The following is a 19155-nucleotide window of genomic DNA, read 5'->3' on the forward strand; positions in this document are numbered from 1 at the left end:
TCTGAGCTGGTGTCATATCAATTGGTGTCATTGGTGTCATTCATTGATTCATGACAGACACCTTGTGGAATGAAACCCAGCCATCTGGTCATTCTCCTCGTCACCTCTTTGTGCGCTCTGACAGTGCTCAGCAAAAGCCGTGAGTACAAGACATTAAACGTTTCAAAACAGTGTTTAAAAACACATTTAAATTTACGACTTGCGTTTGTAAGATTTTTTTTTTCTAGCTAGAAACACTGTTTTGAAAAGTGCTGAGGTTTGAAAAACTGTTTCTGGCCGGAAATAAACTCTTATATACGCGGCCTAGGTCTACACCTCAACCGTAAGCCTATATCTTCCAATCCCAGATCACGACGTTAAACGTATAATTATGATGTTAATATCCACTAGAGTCATATCTGTTTTGTTATTACCCGATTGCATAAGTGGAATTGGTTTTTCTTTGTTTCATTTTGTTTTGAAATAATTTTAAGAGTGGAAATAGGTACCTGAGACTGAATTTCCTGCTTAATTCTCATGGGATTCGTAAAAATGTTACTAGGCCCTCCCGCCCCCAGTTAGTTTTATCGAATTTTTTCCTCTGAATATATATCACAAATCCTATTGACTCTGTTTATAGTAATTATGATAAAACTGGAGATGGTCACCATAATTATTTGCGGATGTCGGTTTTATTATAGGGGGAACTTAGGTCTACAGTTTATCGGTTTTACGTCATCGGAATTAGCATATCACATTAAATTGCGTTACTAACCTATAGGTCTTTTAAACTCTATGATTGGCTGCCAGAGTGCCAGTGAATTGTAATTTACCCGGTTCTGGATACCTATACCTCAGAGTCTAGTCAAAGACCGTAATGACATGATTTTAAACCGGATTCCATTCATCAAAAAAAGTATAAATTAATAATAATCAGTGATATTCAAGAAGTATGCAGGTAAAAGTCATTCGATCGCGTCATCGCAGCAGCATATGCAGGACCTTTGGGTTTGCTTCCCTCCTCCAACTTCACAGAAATTATACGAAATGCATCCTCCAGTGTGGCTGCGTTACTACGTGTAGCTTATTCATTATTTATTCGTCACATTACAATGTCGGGTAAATCACAGGATACCTGCAGCCAATCACGGAGAGCGCAAATCGCTCTGAAAAGAAAATGTCATATACCGCCCTCATCGTGGGAGCGCCGTGGCATAACGCATAGACTCCTGACTCCCAACCGGAGGACCCGAGTTCGATTCCCGCCCGGTGCTTATACGTCCTCGGTCAAGATGGTTTTACCTTCCATGTCCCTCTCAACTCAGGTGTATCAAGTTATGGGTAGTAAGGTAGCAAGGGTAGTACAAATTGCAGGGCCCTCTGGTAGTGGAAATACTGAAGGGACTAGCTACCCTGGATAAATAAGACAGTATTATCATCTTGCTTCCGTTCTCCAGAGTTCGAACACGACAGATGGGAAGCAGTTGGAGGGAGCGTCGATTTCTCATGTGAAAGTCAGCTGATAGAGAAATACCAGCCCGCCATTCGGATGAGGTAATAGCTTTCGGTGGATATTCACTGTATGTGCCTCTGCACCTTTGCTTGTAAAGCACTTTATCTGCAACGGTGTCACTACTTTTTATACGTGTTGTACGTTTTTTTTTTTTTTTTTTTTGGTGGATTTATTGTGTTTTAAAGAGAAACGTGGATGGAATTAGACTTTCGATACAGGTTGTGGCTTTCTTTCTTTATAACAAGAAAATGGCTTTTTTTCTTTGTTTGCGAGATGGAGGCAAGAGGGAATAAAGAAAAAAAGAAGACACGACACACACACACACACACACACACCAAGATTATCAAATTAGGCTGCATCATTTTCATTATATCCTGTCGCAATGTAAGTGATCCAAACATTGATTTATGGCTCCTCCACGTCAGGCTTATGATCTCCATATAATAAGCACGGGTGTCTATATTCTCTTCATAAATGAAATATAGACGTTACGAGCATTTAGTTTTGATTTTCAGAAGTAGTTCTTCTCATTGTCTCAAGTTTGTTGCTTTGTATTGTACTTATGTTTAATGCTGTCTATATCAGCTGGACAAAAGATGAAACCGAAGTGGACCACACGAGCCTGCGATACCGTCTCGACGCTGGGGGTAATTTGCATATCAGTGATATCCAACCAGAAGACGCCGGAACCTATCGTTGCTTGGTAAACTACTGGGAAACAACCTTAACGTCCAATCAGATAACGCTGCACGTCGGTACACAGTCCGCAGAAGGCGAAGAGGAGGCAAAGAAACTCTTCGGCGTGCCGTTGCCTTGGCTGATATCGCTCCTCGCGAGCCTCGTTCTTCTCCTAGTCTGGATTGTGATGATAATCGTTACCAGTTGTTGTAGGTGAGGTATTCAAGATGACAGTGACGTAGTCGTAGCTGGCTTATTACCCATGGTTCAAATAATCAACTAAAATACTGTGGACGGTATGCAAGTGTACTGCAGTAACATGCGCCTTGGTTTGAAATCTGAAGAAATTTTGACAGACGGAAGAAAAAAGTGGTCGAGAAAATTGGAGATGGTTCATACATTTTCATACAATCATTTAAAGAGAGAAGCTCTATTTTATGGTATACGAGAAACTCTATTATTTCATGACTTTCAACTGAATGCTTTCACTTGTACTTGTTCATGATCTAATATAAATCTTCATTATACTCTGCTATTCTTTGTCCCCCCCCCTTCTCCCACTCGCTACCTGTCGCAATCATCTTTCTCCTCCTCTTCTGTTGTCCTTCTCCCTCCACAGGACAAATTCAGGTAGTAAGGAGATAGCTTACACCGAGGTACCTGACGATGAAGAGGAGGACGACACTGAAGTGGAAAACGGGGATGACGACGACGCGTCATTTGCAGAAGAGGACGAAGTTTGAAAATAAGAGATGGGGAAAAGAGGATGGGAAACATGGCAGCAGAAACCTTTTATGAATATCGCTATGAGCAGCATAGCAACATTGCACTGGCATAAGTTATCACATTCGCTATGTAGAAGCCAGACGCATTTTTAGTTCACAGCTTTTGTCTGTGTCGACAGTTTCATACAGCCATGTGGATTTTACTGGATTTTACCAGGGAGGAGAGACGTTTCTTCTCATCTCCCTGATTTTACGGGCAGGGGGCGAAGATGACTGGAATGAACAAGCTAAATGATGACTAGCTATAGTATATAGCGACGTATTTTATATTACTGGTGAATGCCACATACAACTTGTCACAGGTCAAGACGCATAAGAATAGAATGCATATCTGTGAGCAGCCGAACGTCGCCTTATAAACTGTAAGACTTGAGTCCAGGCATGTTTAAACAATATTATTTTTGGTTACAATGGAAGTACGTCATCAGATAATTCAAAATGCGCCCTCTCACGGATATTTTTTTTCTTATTAACAATGAGCAGAATAACTCGAGGAAGAAAAGTTTGTTTCTGTGCATGAATGCACGTTACACACTCGAGAGAAATATCGAAAGACATCATGTATTTACCTTTTGAAAATTCTTTTGACGTGATAGAGATAAGTGTTGTGGTATGAATCAAATCATCGTGTATAAGCATTGATAAACTTGGAGTATCTTGACTAGATTGTTGGGATGAATTCTCAATGGCCACCGCGTGTTTTGACCAGCTATGTTTTGTTTTGTTTTTGTCTCGAAACTCTGTGGAAGGTTTAGCGATCTCCGAAATGGTTTCTGGATATGCGATATATTGGAATATACAATACGATACAACAAGTACACAAAGCTGCTGGTGAAAGTTGTTGTGTGTGTGTGTGTGTGTGTGTGTGTGTGTACACGTGATCACCTTTATCCGACCAGTCGTTTTTGACAACATAATGCTTATGCAAAGCAATTTAATGTATGTTGACTTAACACCTCGACCATCCCGTAGTTAGATGTGACAAAATTAATCTCTAAGGACATGCCATAATAAAGATACTATATTTTCATCTATTTTTCTTCAGAACATTTGGATCCGTCAACAAAACAGATAGAAAAATACAATCTTCCAAATCCAGTCTCTTTATGACACCATCTGTCACTGCTTACAATACAAGTACTTATACGATCAACAAAAAGCATTAAATGCACCTCCTCCGATGTAAAGACAGAGCATTACTTGTATTTCACATATTACGCCTAAAATGTGATTAATAAAAGACATGCTTTTGATAATATGGGTAACTTAAGTGAAAAGATAATAATTTCAGACTGCAACAACACATCCACTGACAAGACTTCCTCATTTTAAGGCCTGAATCTTTCTCCCTTACATGAAGAAGCCTTCGTGAATTTCTGACGTAATAACAACTTGTGTGATAATGTTCAACTGTTTTTCTTTTTGAAACATGTATTACGTCAAGCGAAATAATAGTAGTATCTGATGTTTCTGGTCAATTTCTATTTTTATTTTCTCTTACTCATTTTCAGCACCTATAATACTCCCCTTTATTCGCACAGTTTAGTTTTTCTTAATATAGTCTATGTAAACAAAAAAAAATGATCTTAATATATAGGCAGAGATTAAGATCTATATTAGTCATGTTATTCAGACCTCGCCGAGGAAAACAGAGACATTCTTTTCAAATTTGCATGAATGGCAAGCCTTTGGAAACTGTCACGAGACTCAAACACCTTGGGGTAATCTTTGAACAAACTCTTGACTGGTCTCCTCACATTGATGAAGTAGTCATGAAAATTTCTCGTTCTGTTGTTTGTATACGAAGAATCAAATCGTGTTTGACACGTAAAATCATGAATCAGCTGTATTTTTCTTTCATACTTCCACATATTGATTACTGTTGTGCTGTATATGGGGGTCACTAACAAAGACAAATTCAAATGCATATGCTGTAGATTGCAACGCTGTCAAAATAAGTATGCTCGTGTAGTATTGAATGGAGGTTATCACATGTCAGCGCTAGCTCTTACTCATGCACTCAAATGGCAGTCAGTTGAACAAAGAATGCGATATCATTACTATGTACAGATTGTTACACAAATTAGCCCCACCGTACATAGTCAAACTTGTGACCAAACGTCCTATACTACCTGTACCACTCGATATGCCCTTTCTTGCCAATTACACATACCCAAACCTAGAACTGAATATAAGAAATGCTCATTCACATATTATGCTTCAAGCAAATCATTTTATATGTTACCCATTTCTATTCAAACAGCCTCCTCATTGCAAACAATTAAGAATCGTGTATACGCCAACATCAATCTCTCATTTGATATGAACCCTTTGCACTAGCTATGAATTATTCAGATATTTATTTTCTCTGCTCGTTTTATGTTCTTTCTTATGTGTTTTATGTTCTTACGAACCAATTGTTCTTTAGTTGTATCATATCTATGTTCGATTTGTTCTTGTTATTTATTGTGTGCACATGTTATGTCACGTAATATCAACGCAGGGCTCCCTTGTAAAGCAGGCCTTTGTGACACTGAATGGGACTACCCTGCTTTTAAAGAAGACTTAACAATAAATAAATTCATGATCAAAACAGAAGTAATTGTCAGAATTAATACGAAAATATAAATGGCAAACAGATGTGGACAATCTATATGTAGACCTAAATATTAGCATCCACGTATAGCAATGCTCTTCCAACGATTCACTCGCAAACCGAAAAAAAAGAAGGTCCAAAACATCCTTGGATCATAAAATATCTCCTCTTGTCTTTCAACAATGAAATTACAAGGAAAAAAAAAGGTGCACCTGGTGCGCCTCGTTAATTTTTTTATTTTTTTTAAATGCATTAAATATAAAGAGGAAATAATATGCGTGCCATTTTTTTAAGCTGATGAAACCAGAAAGGGCAAAAGAAATATAAACTGTTGTGCTCCCCCCCCCCCCTTACAGAATTCCCGGATCCGCCCCTGGTAAATAATATACTCTTTTAGATCCAAACAGTCAGAGTCGGTCTCGATATGTGCGTTTTCGCAATATTCTTACATCATGGAAACCACGACGAATGTATTTTTCAAGGCAGTTTATCAGACATAGATATGACATCACATATTATGTAAGGACATTGAAGGCAATATGTAAGGACATTGAAGGCAATACAAATAAAAAAAACCCCAAACAATACCAAACCCATCAAATATATTATTTACGGTGATTGTAGAACTAATAGGTGGTACACAGAATAAGAAACATTTAATGAATATTAATGTAACAATAGCACCAAATGTGGCTAACAGTGTGTCGCTCTCTCAAGTACCAATTTTCATCTTTTCTTTAAAAAGGTTTTAGAATCCATGATCATGATGACATTTCATTTAAAAACCAGTAATAGAAAAAAAAAGTTCATTATATGACGGAGTCAATTTTCTTATTTCTTCTTGAAAATATCATCAAAGAAGACAGTGGACAGTGTTTCCGTGCACAAAACAATGTTTACCTTATCTCTTACTTTTATGGTTCCCACAAGGATGAATATTGTTGTGTGATGATACTCCCAAAGTGCCAAAGTAGAAAAGCTCCAACGTGTTCAGAATGCTGCTACCCACATCTGGTGATATATTCACGGAGATCCGCTCACATTACACCAGTCCTATAACAAATCCGTTGGCTTCCTGTCGAACAACGGCTCACCTACAAGGTCCCCCTCATCACATACCGGGCGTTGAAGTTCTCCTCACCACAATACACCTCATTACTCTCAGCCTCCATAAGCCATCTCGATCTGCACTGAATTCCTCTAAGGCCTCTTGTCTTCTCATCCCCCAAACTAAAAGATCAAGGGGAGACAGAGCATTTATGTCAGCAGCTCCCCGCCTTTGGAACAGACTCCCGGACTCCGTGAAGGATTGTGACACTGTCAATGACTTCAAGCGAAAGCTGAAAATGCACATTAATGTGGTCTACTTTTCTTTGAGGCGAAACATGTTGCAGCTGTTGGAACTTGGGTCTATGTAATATACTTACAGATTGTGTATTTGGTCATAAACATTGATTGTGAGCTCCTTGAGCACCTTTGAGTGGATATGTTGCGCGTTATAAATGTCTATATCATTATTATTATTATTATTATTATTATTATTATTATTATTATCATTATTATTATTATTATTATTATTATTATTATTATTATTATCATTATTATTATTATCATTGTATTACTACCCTCTTCCATTCCACTATTATGATCAAAAGTATTACCTCCCTACGCCAGCCAATCATTGGCTGATACCCATACAGTTATACGTATATCTCCCCACCTCCAGTGAGTCACTGCCGACCCCTGTCATCCGTCGAGATATACCGAATGTTAGATCATGGACCTACTACACATGGACATTCATGGACATTCATCCCTCGTTAATTAATTCGTGAGCCCGTTTCTATCAAAAGCGCCACAAAACATGTTGAACATGCTTTTCTACAATACTGATCCGATCTTGTCCACCGACAGCCAGCCTGGATAAAAACAAGACAGCGCTTTGAGAAATCTAAAAACTACATCATGCGCAGAAGATAATAACTCTCTTAAATCAAGAAAAATGCCTGTGCAGTTGTAGTGTATGATTATTGTGAAATCATTGCTAATGCAATTTCATTTGCGAAAATAGTTAGGCAGGTTGACAGTGCTTTGTAATCTTTTTTTTTTTTTTTTTTTGTTCATTTGTCGCACATTGTTCGAGAGTAAACATTGGCAGTATGACAAAGACCCTGTGAATATAGCGCCCACCAATTTGTATCTTCCGTTAGATATTGAACAGGCCCCTAGTATCCGTATGGAGTCACGATCTCTCTGCGGATTATTCAGCGTGAGCTTCTGCTCTGCAGTCGTGCTGCATGGTCAGTAGTGCTTCTTATGCATGGCGAACACGCCAATGATTATAACTGCATTCATCCGCATTTAGGCGTGTAGGAAAAGCTAACTCACCGTCAAATGCATGATAGCTTGCAACAACGCAAGCAATAATGGAGATTGTCCAATGAACAATTGTTGTAATTACTTTAGTAACTCATTCATAGAATAATATTCAAGAATTTACACTTGTATATATTCAACGACAATACATAGGTAGTGATAGGTATGTTTATTATACACGGGAGATGATATTGTAGGAGAATCTGTCTAGAGCGGACACCTGTCTATAAAGGCCACTCCATTCGTCCCCCTTGGTTGGGAGTACACAGAAATTCGAAAAAAGACGGGCGTTCTTATGTTGAGTTTCGAACCCATTACATGTCTTTCTCAGTGTGTGTGGACTTCTCAATGTGAACACAGACAACGGGCGCGAGTATTATAAGAGTTTTGACTATAATTTGTGAAGATCACTGGTTGTCTCTCGTTCTGCCTATAGGAACACATGGCGTAGAAAAGGACCCACGCCCTTTAACGTACAGCCATTTCAATCGTCGGAAAACGTACCGGTGAATCTCAAGATCTTTTAATGGCATGTAACAGTATAGATTGCTGTTTGACCGCAGTTAAGGAAGTGACGAAAGGAATATTAACATTCACGGATCTCTTCGGGCTATGTGACACTCGTGTGGTCGTGTGCATGCACCCTTCATAATTCTCTTTTGACAGTTGTTCGAAGCCGGCCGGTGTATCGTTTAAAGTCCACGCGTTACTTTCTGTCTTATCATACGAAATGAACAGGAACAAATGGATAATGTCTGCAGCATCATTCACTATGACTTTCCTTGAAGTTGGCACACTCAAATCTCTGTCTGTGCTCCAACATCACATCAAACTAGACCTCCATATGACGTCAGGTGAACTCGGAACGTGTCTCGGGATTTCGCACGCACTGACCGTCAGTATGAGTGAGTGAATGTTAAAATGAGCATTCTTTGGCTGGAATTTTAGGCCTTTTACTTTTGTCTTCATGAGGTATTTCAACTGCCCCCCCCCCCCCCCGAATTTCAAGCTTTGGGCCTGACATTATGATAATAAAATGATATTGTTCTGGAAGAATGAATATTGTTGTTTAGGTGAAAACATTGCCGCGAAGCGGATGGTTATAGACAAAATAGATATTAAGATTTCTGTTTGAAAACAAGATAAGCATATCATTATCCTGAATTGACATCTTATTCATTCTTCTTTTTTTTAAACAGTGCAGAGAAAGGAGATAAATAATGTGAGTGGGTTGTAATACGATCTTGTCATCTTGACAGTGTATTGCAGAGCAGATAGAGGTGACTATTCCAAAATTTTATCATCCAACACTCACGAGTTCCGTTTATCGTAAAATTATCTCCTGCGTTCAGAATCTATTCATTTGCCTGTATCTACATATCTAATTATTCGAATTGTAAGTTCATGCTATCAAATGATAAAAGTAAATCATTGTTAGACATAGAAACATTTGCATCATCAGCAAACAATAACTGAGATTTTTTTTTCATATAGAGCACGTTAATACATTACCAATCCCCATTGTTCAGAATATCATTCTTCACATCAAATTCATCAGAATATATGTTTACATTTGGCTCTATTCAACTCATTTGTCATGTTTGTAACATAATTCTGAATTGCTTAGAAATATTCTTATGAGGCGAATTTTAAAATGCATTTTTATTACATATAACATCTTTTCCGACTTAGTTTGTTTTAAACTGAAAGGTCATCCAAACTGTCATATTCTTCTATTTCATTCGTATTCCTAAAATGGGTAACATAGTCATCTCAATTTTATATCTGTTATCTACTACACATAGCTATCTTATCTTCCATTCACAATAACCTTAGTGATAAATACTGACTTTCAGTACAAAATTGATGAAGATTTTCATTATCTATGTGTCTTGTTTGTTGTCTTTTTTTTTCATTTTTCATCTGAAACGTGGCTGGACAGCCCATATTCAGCTCTATACACTATTAACAGGGGCCGCGGAACATTTTTCAGTTTGGGGGGGGGGGGGGGGGGGGGGGGGGGGGGGTTAATCAGGGTCACCCCCCTCTTAGGCGCACTGACGTGGCCTGGATATATACATATTCTCACCCCTCTATGACAGGACAACAAGTCTTTCGGAAAAGCGTGCAAGATTTTCAGTCAGTGTATTATCATGGCTGTTGTATAAGATTGTTGCAAATACTGAGGAACTGCAAAGATCTGAACAAAATTTATGGAAGCATGCATGATTATTATCACCTATAATAACCTATAGTTGGAGGTTTTACCAGCAAAAAGGGCAGCCTTGATCAGATTTTGTTATCATGGGGCAATGAAGTATATTCGATATGACTGGGCATCGGCTGAGATAAACTGTTGGATATTCACAGGGTAAAAGTAAACTGTTATGAGTGAACTTTGAGTTGAAAATGAGACAATGAGTAGGAAGCCATCAAAATCAAAACCCATGACGTCAAGGTTCGAATAGCATTAGGAAATGTAAATGAGCTATCTTACTGTCATATGTGACTGTGATGCATTTGATTTGATGTATCATAGAAACTGTTTGAGAGAAAATAGAGACTGCTTCAAACCTTGGGTGAATGTCCGAACTTGAAAACTGTATTGCTGACATTGATATTCTGAATGCTGTCTTCATGATCTTCAAATTCAATGGATGAGTTCAATGAAGAATAATTATGTGCCTTTAATCAAAGTGTATCCGGCTGTTAATCATTATAAAAACATCTGAAAAAAAAATCAATCAGAAACAGAAAATAGAGAAGGTTAAATTTGTGAAGTAACATCGGGCATGAATGAAAGTGATTTTGTGTAAAGTGAGAAACTTTTGGGTAAATCTGCATGTAAGTGATATTCAGAACCAAAACGAAGAAAGCGGTGTCAAAAGTCTAGCAACAATTTAGTAACCAACATATTGAGAAGAAGGTAAGTCTTGGTCTTCGATCCCTTTGCATATTGATGGGAGCTGATATGAGATGTGAAGTGAAGTGTACAGGATAGTAGAAGCAGAACTGGCCGAGTGGTGGACGCTCCGAGATGATGTAATAGATGTGTAGCCCGATAGCCGTCACGTCAATGGATCTCTGATGTTCGATGTACGTCTCATGCGTCACCTATTTGTTCCTCGTGCGTTTTTTCCTGTGGGCAAGCAGTTCATATTCGTTTCTCATTCGTTTGCGCACGTTTCACTGTCCTGAACACAATCGCCCCAGGTTCGTTGTTTCTTCGTTTGGTTCGGCCCTATATCGTGCACATACGCTCCTCTAAAACGGAAACTTTGCACTTTGTCCACCGGATTGATGATTTGAACAACGGATGAGCAAAACAACGCCTTTTTTTTTTTCACGGTGGGCCTATCCGGCAAAGTGTGACAGGGGCTTTACTCTCCCCGCACCTCTGGTGGGCTCGAAAAATACACAAACAAAAAGACGCACACACATACATTCACACACATACATGCATACAAACGCACAGACATGCATACATACATACATACATACATAGCTACATTCATCCATACATACACACATACACACATACGTATACACAAATAGAAAGAGAGAACAACCACCACCACCAACACACAGACTCCACCAAACACGCACATAATAAAACACAGGCCATGTGAACCCCTACACTGCTACACAAGTTTATACACACCACACATACACCCGTACAGAAAGACCACGATCTCATAAACCATGCAGCCCCCCCCCCCCCCCCACACACACACATTATACACTTCACATTTATCACTGGCAGTCATACCGACCGCACCCATGCATAACACAGGCCCACTCCAACACACAATTCGTAGTGCATTCCTATATAGCATTATCTTCTGCAGCTTGAAGACAACTTTTGTACTACGTTTCATTTTACGTGCACAAATTGTCGCCATTGAGGTAGAAATTTGGAAATGCACGAGCAGCACAATAAATATTTGTCGCCAGGCGACAAACTGTGCAGAGGCGACAATTTGTGCCGTCACTCCCTGCACAAACTGTCACCCTCTGCCGGGGTGGGGGCGACAATTTGTGCCGCAATAGTCGTCGCTGGTTTTGGCGGTTTATTGTATGTAGATATGGTGTCTTCTTATTAGGTGTGACCTGTTGATATCTTTAACGTTTCTCTCTTTTCCGCTGTCCTTTACATTGCCGAATTCCTCTTTATAGTTTCACTCATTATACCCAGTGATTAAATCCAGATTTCATATTATTCTGTTTCTTCTTTATTTGAAGTATTCGTTTTTTCATTACCTGCATCTTCTTAAAGTAATTATTGTCATAATTTGTTTCGCATTTTCGTTTTCCATTATATTCTATTTAGAATGAATATCTTTAATTTCAAAGCACAACTTTCTGTGCGTATCATGCTTGCTATTCAAACTTCATTTTAAGCCCGTTTGTTTTACACATGAAGTACCCTTGAGAAATAAGTGAAATGTGTAGAAAAAAATACCCACCTTTCATGAATTTATCGAATTTGTACTTTTCATGGAAGATATCACAAATCTTTTTCTCAACGTTATTAGCTATCGCACCATCACGCGGTGATATTCGTCACACAGGCGGAACTTGAGTCTACACGCAACTGTTTCAGCTGTAAGAAGATTTGATGCCCACTAAAAGCTTCAGAGCTCATATTTAAAGCGATATATTCCTACCTTCCGTTGTATAGTAACATCTATCGTTTATATAAGTCCCCGTACTATCATCTTATGGTTTTGGTATCAACTATGTACACATCAAAACTTAGGTGTCTGTAGGTGTGGATCAGTTCACTACACATGTCCATAACCTCATCCTCATTTTCTTTCCCATAATTTCGTGTTATTCGTTCGTTGTAGGCGTAATAACCAACATCATGCTGCGTTACCTGCCGCCCCGGTGGCTGGCAGTTACAGGTGGATTGCTGGGATCACTCCCGCTCATTCTTTGTAGCATGTCACAAACGCCAAGCCAACTTTGTGGTCCGATTGTTCTGTCAGGTAAATTTCACCTTTCGTGTGGATTATTTCTGTGGCTAGACCCGTTTAGCATTCAAAACGGCACACTCATGACTTATGAGGCGTGCAGACAACCCCGGCTTTTTTGATGTTCTGAATTCAGACTTAATTGCAGGGTAATGGTTTCAGAGCGTTACGTCGACAGAGTCAACATAAGACGTATAATAGTCAGTTTAAATCAGACATCATGGTTTAAAATTACTGCATGGGACTGAAGCCAGTGCGAAATTGGCGGAGCTTTCAGATCAGCGTATATCGCGCGTTCATATTGCACGTAATTTTCATCTGTGTACCCTAGTTCTCGCACATTTACGCAAACGAAATTCGCATAATCCATGGACCATCTTCTTGCATGTTTTGTGATGATAGTCGACTTGACAATAGTGAGTGCAGGGAAAAAATAGGATAGCAAAAATCAATGTCAAAATCAAAATCTATCAGCTCCCTTTTGAACCATAACGCTTTAAAAGTCATTTCAGCTCCAGAGCGACTTGAGGAGTTTGTGATTTTTGTTGTTGCTGTATTCATTGTTTTAACAAATATTTGGGTGGTGACTCGATCTAATTATAGATTTGCACATGATTGACGACATTTCATGCGACTTTAAAAACAAGTCACTGGATACATGACTTTGAAGTAGTGCTTATTCCTCCTATAAAAATATATGTCAATCAAAAAAGGTTTAATCTATTAATTCGATCATAAGAGAATTGAACCTAGATTGGAATTTTACATTTAACTATTGTCTGTGACCACATCTGGCTATTGCAACTATTTAGTGCTCACCCATTCTTAAACCAATGTTTTGTGTAATTCTTACTGTCTGATCTGATCATAATGTCTCAATGCTGCTCATATAATATTCACAGGATTCGGATACGGCCTTGCGATTCTTTCTAGTTACTCCTCAGTTGTCGCTGCTTCCGGTGACGACTACATTCTACCCTTTGCTCTGTCGATGACCGGTGCTGGAGTGGGTATGATGCTCCTTCCAGCACTCACACAGTCTTTGCTCTTCATGTACGGCTGGAGGGGAACCATGTTGTTACTGGGAGCATTCAACCTCCACTCAGTTGTTGCAGCAGCTACCCTAAGCTCAGAAATACTCTCATCAGAACGTCAGACGTACGAGCCGATCAGGGAAACCGACGAACTACCAGTCAAAGAGGAGCTACACGGAATCAAGAGTGACCAAAAGAATACCGTCGAAATTGACGGGTGGGTACGAAAAACTAGACGAGCAGCATGTAAACACTTGAGAGGTCTCTTTGACTTTGCCCGTCTTGAGATAGAAAGTTACGGAATTCGAGTAACTCCGCAGCTTTGCTTTGTTATCCTAGCTGTCATTCCATTTGGCATGACTTATAACGGATGGGCGATATTCGTCATCCCTAACGCAGAGTTGAAAGGTTATCTAAACGGTGATGCAGTGGTTGTATCAGTAACAGCTGGAGTGGGGAACATCATCGGGCGAATCCTGTGCGGCTTACTCCCTAAAGTGAACCCACATATCTTCAAACCCAGCATTCTGTTTCTCATATTGAATGCTGTAAACGGCGTGGCTTTGATCGTGAACTCTGCCACATCCAACTTCGCTCTACTCATTAGTCTGGCGGGAATCAGTGGACTTGCTATTGGCGCCGGAGTTGTTCTTAAATCCCTGTTAATCATAGAAGTGATCTGCATTGAAAGGGATTGTAATTCGTCAATAACCTGCTCTCTGCTGGCACAAGGAATTGGGGAGGCTTGCGGTGGAACATTGTCAGGTATGTCAAGTTTTCTTAACGTCTCATTAAACGGTTCTACGTCATAGTTGTGTACATTCAGTCAGGCTATCCATAGCACTGGGATGAAACAGAAAGTTTAAATAATCGTCTATATTATAAAGGCCCACCTCACACTATGCCATCAGACCGGTCGCACGACTAGGTTGGTCATAAGACCGGTCGCCCGACTAGGTTGTGAGACCAATCGCACAACTCTATCTACACCGCACACCACGACGAGACTATGGCACTATAACTATGCAGCTATAGGATTACGACCGTTCTGGCATTATTTATCATACCAAAGAGTATCGCCCTTGTCAAACTTTGCCGGATAAGCATGATAAGGCAAACTTGATGAAAAACGAATGTAGATTTTTGGCATCCGTTAATATCCGTTACAATGCGTTTCATGTCCTTTTTATCATTAGGATGGACGTTTATCTTGCGGTGATTTCCGTCAGAGCGGGCAGAAAACTTTGTGCATGCACAAAGTTTTTTTTTTTCCTCGCCAAAAACTGATAGCGCGATCCCACCCTCAGTGTCCGATCGTTGCACGTTTTCTCCTGTATCTGTACTGTACCTTGATGTTTTCCGTTTGTTTCCATCCGCTAGGCCTCCTTTAAAGTCCGTTGCTGCAAGATATAAAACGGATGGAACGGCTATGTACAGCACATCAAACGCATACCTACGGCATAGCCACAGGACGACTAACGTGCAAAACGCATGTAGCTACTGATGACAAGCGGACAGGACGGCCATTAGTAATGGTTACAGCATATATCTATAGGATATCTACAGCATGCACATCCACAGACTATGAACAGGACGAGAAGCTGATGTGTAAAGAATATGTCCCGGCCTTGCTGCAACTGACTCCTGCAAGGGCATATGAAAACGTCGTAGAAACCGCCTTTCTCATTTAATACCTCTCTGTTAATATGAAGTGCCACCGATTCCAAGGTACATCGGTACAGGGTAGCCTTACTGTAGGCAGATCTAAATCTGCAGAATGCCAATATGGCCCTCCAGAAGTATGCAAAATGCATCATGCTTCAAGGTTGGAAGAACTATCATAAGGGAAACAACCTTCTCACCCCTCTGTGACAGGATAACCAGTCTTCCGGAAGAGCAAGATTTTCAGTCAGTTTAATATCATGGCTGTTATAATAAATTTGTAAATAACGAGGAACTGCTGAGATCTGAACGAATTTAGGGAAGCATCATCACACACTAGTTGAATCACCAAAACGGGCAACCCTGATCAGATTCGCTATCATGGGGCGATGAAGCACATGTGACTGGGCATCGGCTGAGATTGACTGTTGGACATTCACAGGTTAAAAGTTGTGAGTTCCATTGCTCTAATGCAAGAAGTGGTGAACTTTGAATTGAAAGTGAGAAAATGAGTAGACGATTTATGTCATCAAAATGAAAACCCATAATGACAGGGTTCTAATAGCATAAGGATCTCTAAACAAGCCATTTTCAGTGCTTCTTTTGATTTGATGTTTCACAGAAACTATTTGAGAGAAAAGAAAGAGACTGCTTGAAATCTTAAGTCCATGTCCGAACTTGAAAATGTATTGCTGACATTGATATTTAGAATGCAGTCAAATGTTCTTTGACTTCAGGATCTTCTAATACATGTACAATGGATAAGATTAATGAAGAACATGCCTTTTCTTGAGGAAATCAATGTTGATTCAGCTGTTAATCACCATAAAAAGCATCTTGGCAATTCCAGCGTTACGGACATACATTAGACAATTTTTCAGTGACTTTGTGGGCTTATTTCAGCAACTCAGCATGATCATCCTCAATCCATTCATGGGTTATTCTCACTCAGTCATCCTGAAATGGTAACAGTCCAAGTTTTGATTAAATACTATGAATCATTTGGTAGATATTATACAAAATGCTTGCCGTCACGGTCTTTACACTTTTTTGGACATGATTATGTACCTCTATGTGGATGTTTAGAAATTTATGAATCAAAGCATTCAGTAAAAGTATTGGTTTTATTTTTCTGAAATGAGTGCTGAGGCCCTGCGTAAGTTGTAGATCTATAATTGCGTATAACACATTCAGCATTTACTCTACAGGTTCACAAATGTAGCGTTACGAACATTATATTTTTAACGTTACGGAAATTAAAACTTTGTCCACTTTCCAAAGTCTCAATATTCACACTTCAACACAGTCTTTATCTAAGACAAAGCTGATATTAGTGGTTTTTTTTTAATCCATTCTTAATTATACAAAAATTATCAAAAATATTGAACCTAAATGAATTTTTTGACGAAAAGAATGCTTAAATGCACTTCGATTATATCAAAATACCACTCAAACAACAGAACTTGACAAGATTTAGCATTTGACAGTAATATATATTTCAAATCATTGTAGATTTATGACTTTTAGGAAGAGTAACATTTTTTCGCGGAATTGCCCATCTGAAAAAAAAAATAATAATCAGGAAAAAAAAAAACCATACAGAAAGCTAAATTTGAGAAGTACATGTAACATCCGGCATGTATGAAAGTGACTTTGTGTAAAGTGAGGAACTTTCAGGTAAATATACATGAAAGTGACATTTGGAACCATATGACGAAATTGGTGTCAAAGATCTAGCAAAAGTATAAACCACCACATTGAGGAAAAAACTAAGTCTTGGCCTTCGATCCCTTTGGCATATTGATAGAAGCCGAAGAGATGTGAAGTGTATAGTGTAGAGGTATATAGAGGGAACTTGCGGAGTGGTGGACGCCCCATCATAATGCACGTATTATAGCCAGATATAGCCTTCACGTGAACGGATCTCTGACGTTCGATGTACGTATGCGTCATCCACTTTGTTCCTCGTGCGTTTTGCCCTGTGGGCATGCAGTTCATATTCGTTTCTCATGCGTTTGCTTACGTTCCACTGTCCTGTACACAATCGAACCAGGTGCGTTGTTTGTTCATTTTGTTCGGCCCCTAGACCGTGCATGTACGCTCCTCTAAAACGGAAACTTTACACTTTGTCCACCGGATTGACGATTTGAACAATGGATGAGCAAAATATCGCCCGTTTCTTGTACGATGGGCCTATCCGGCAAAGTGTGACAGGGGCTTACAAAAGCGCACACAGTGCGATGGAAACGCGTGGAAAACGACAAAGTACAGTACAAATACAGGAGAAAACGTACAACTATCAGACGAGGGTATAGGATCGTGCTTGCAAAAAGTTTTCTGGCCGCTCTGACGGAAATCATCAGAAGATAAACGTATATCCAAATGATAACAAAGACATGAGGCGCGTTTTAACAGATATCAACGGATGCCAAAAATCGACATTCGTTTCTCATGCGTTTTCCTTATCCGGCAAAGTGTGACAGCTACAGTATACTGTACTTTATCGTTTTCCACAAGTTCCCATCCTCTACGCCTCCTAGTCCATTGCTGCAAGGCTGCAAGAAATGAAACAGATGGAACACGGCTATAATAATATGTACAGCACACCAAACGCATATGTACGGTTCTCTGGCGTTCAATGTACGTTTCACGCGTCACTCACTTGTTTCTCGTGCGTTATGTATTGTGGGATGCACGATTCCACTGTCCTGTACACAATCACCCAAGATGCTTTTTGTTCGATTTGTTCGGCCCCTTGACCGGAAACTTTACACTTTGTCCACCGGTTTGACGATTTGTCGAACAACGGATGAGAAAAAAATATCCTCATTTTCTTGTACAATGGGACTATCTCACAAGATGTGACAAGGGCTGAAAGCGTTATAGGCCCATAACAATATAAAATATGGTCAAAAGTTTGTAAGCCTACTTTCGCCCTCTCAAAGTTTATAGGACATAACTTTGAAATTTGAAATATCAGCAGCGTGGTGATGGATCATATTAGTCTATGCCTACTTTAGCATTGTGGTTGATAGGGTTCCATGACATTTGTTCCTGCGACAATTGCTCTCATGAATATCTGCACGCTAATAAAACATAATACCCAGTCCACAACTAAACACAACCCTTCTTAACCCTAATTCTTTAATACAGTACTCACATCATTAATATTTTACTTAACCTAAAACCTTATCACAACCCTCAGGACCTAACCCTGTATTCTAGGTCCTTGGAGAAAATACAGTTGTAAGGACGGAGCAATTGTCGCAGGATCAATTATATAACCGTGTTAACGATTGATGGATGTATGACTGCATGACAGGATTTTGGTTCGGATTCCCTTATACAGTGTATTCCATCACAAATGCCTACCACAAGTGACTGCTCGTTTTGTTTCAAAAACACAGGATACCTCTTCACCATCACGACGTCGACTGAGTCGGTGTTTCTTATGCTGGGATGCTGTGCATTTGCAAGCAGCGCTCTCGTCCTACTTGCCCTCGTACATTCTGCCATTACCAAGGCAAGCTGCTGCCGAACTAAATCTCACTATTGA

The 19155-nt window shown here is 39.5% G+C and overlaps 1 protein-coding gene across 1 annotated transcript; it reads left to right on the forward strand.

Moving 5' to 3' along the window:
• The first annotated feature begins 8699 nt into the window (after window positions 1-8699).
• Window positions 8700-19155, forward strand: LOC139720324 (monocarboxylate transporter 12-like). Its single transcript, XM_071631689.1, has 3 exons — window positions 8700-8832; window positions 13806-14702; window positions 19007-19155. Exons 1-3 carry the CDS (start codon window positions 8700-8702, stop codon window positions 19153-19155), a joined length of 1179 nt encoding a protein of 392 aa, XP_071487790.1.

Source organism: Diadema antillarum, unplaced genomic scaffold (assembly GCF_040938485.1).
Source record: "Diadema antillarum isolate AM-2024a unplaced genomic scaffold, OU_Dant_1.0 scf00000126, whole genome shotgun sequence".
NCBI lineage: Eukaryota > Metazoa > Echinodermata > Echinoidea > Diadematoida > Diadematidae > Diadema > Diadema antillarum.

What these genes read in the sequence shown, in the direction of transcription:
- LOC139720324 (XM_071631689.1), top strand. Translation starts at nt 8,700, where the DNA reads ATGACTTTCCTTGAAGTTGGCACACTCAAATCTCTGTCTGTGCTCCAA. An exon ending in CGCACTGACCGTCAGTATGA is followed by an intron (nt 8,833 to 13,805) that starts GTGAGTGAATGT and finishes TAATATTCACAG; the next exon opens with GATTCGGATACGGCCTTGCG. An exon ending in TTGCGGTGGAACATTGTCAG is followed by an intron (nt 14,703 to 19,006) that starts GTATGTCAAGTT and finishes TCAAAAACACAG; the next exon opens with GATACCTCTTCACCATCACG.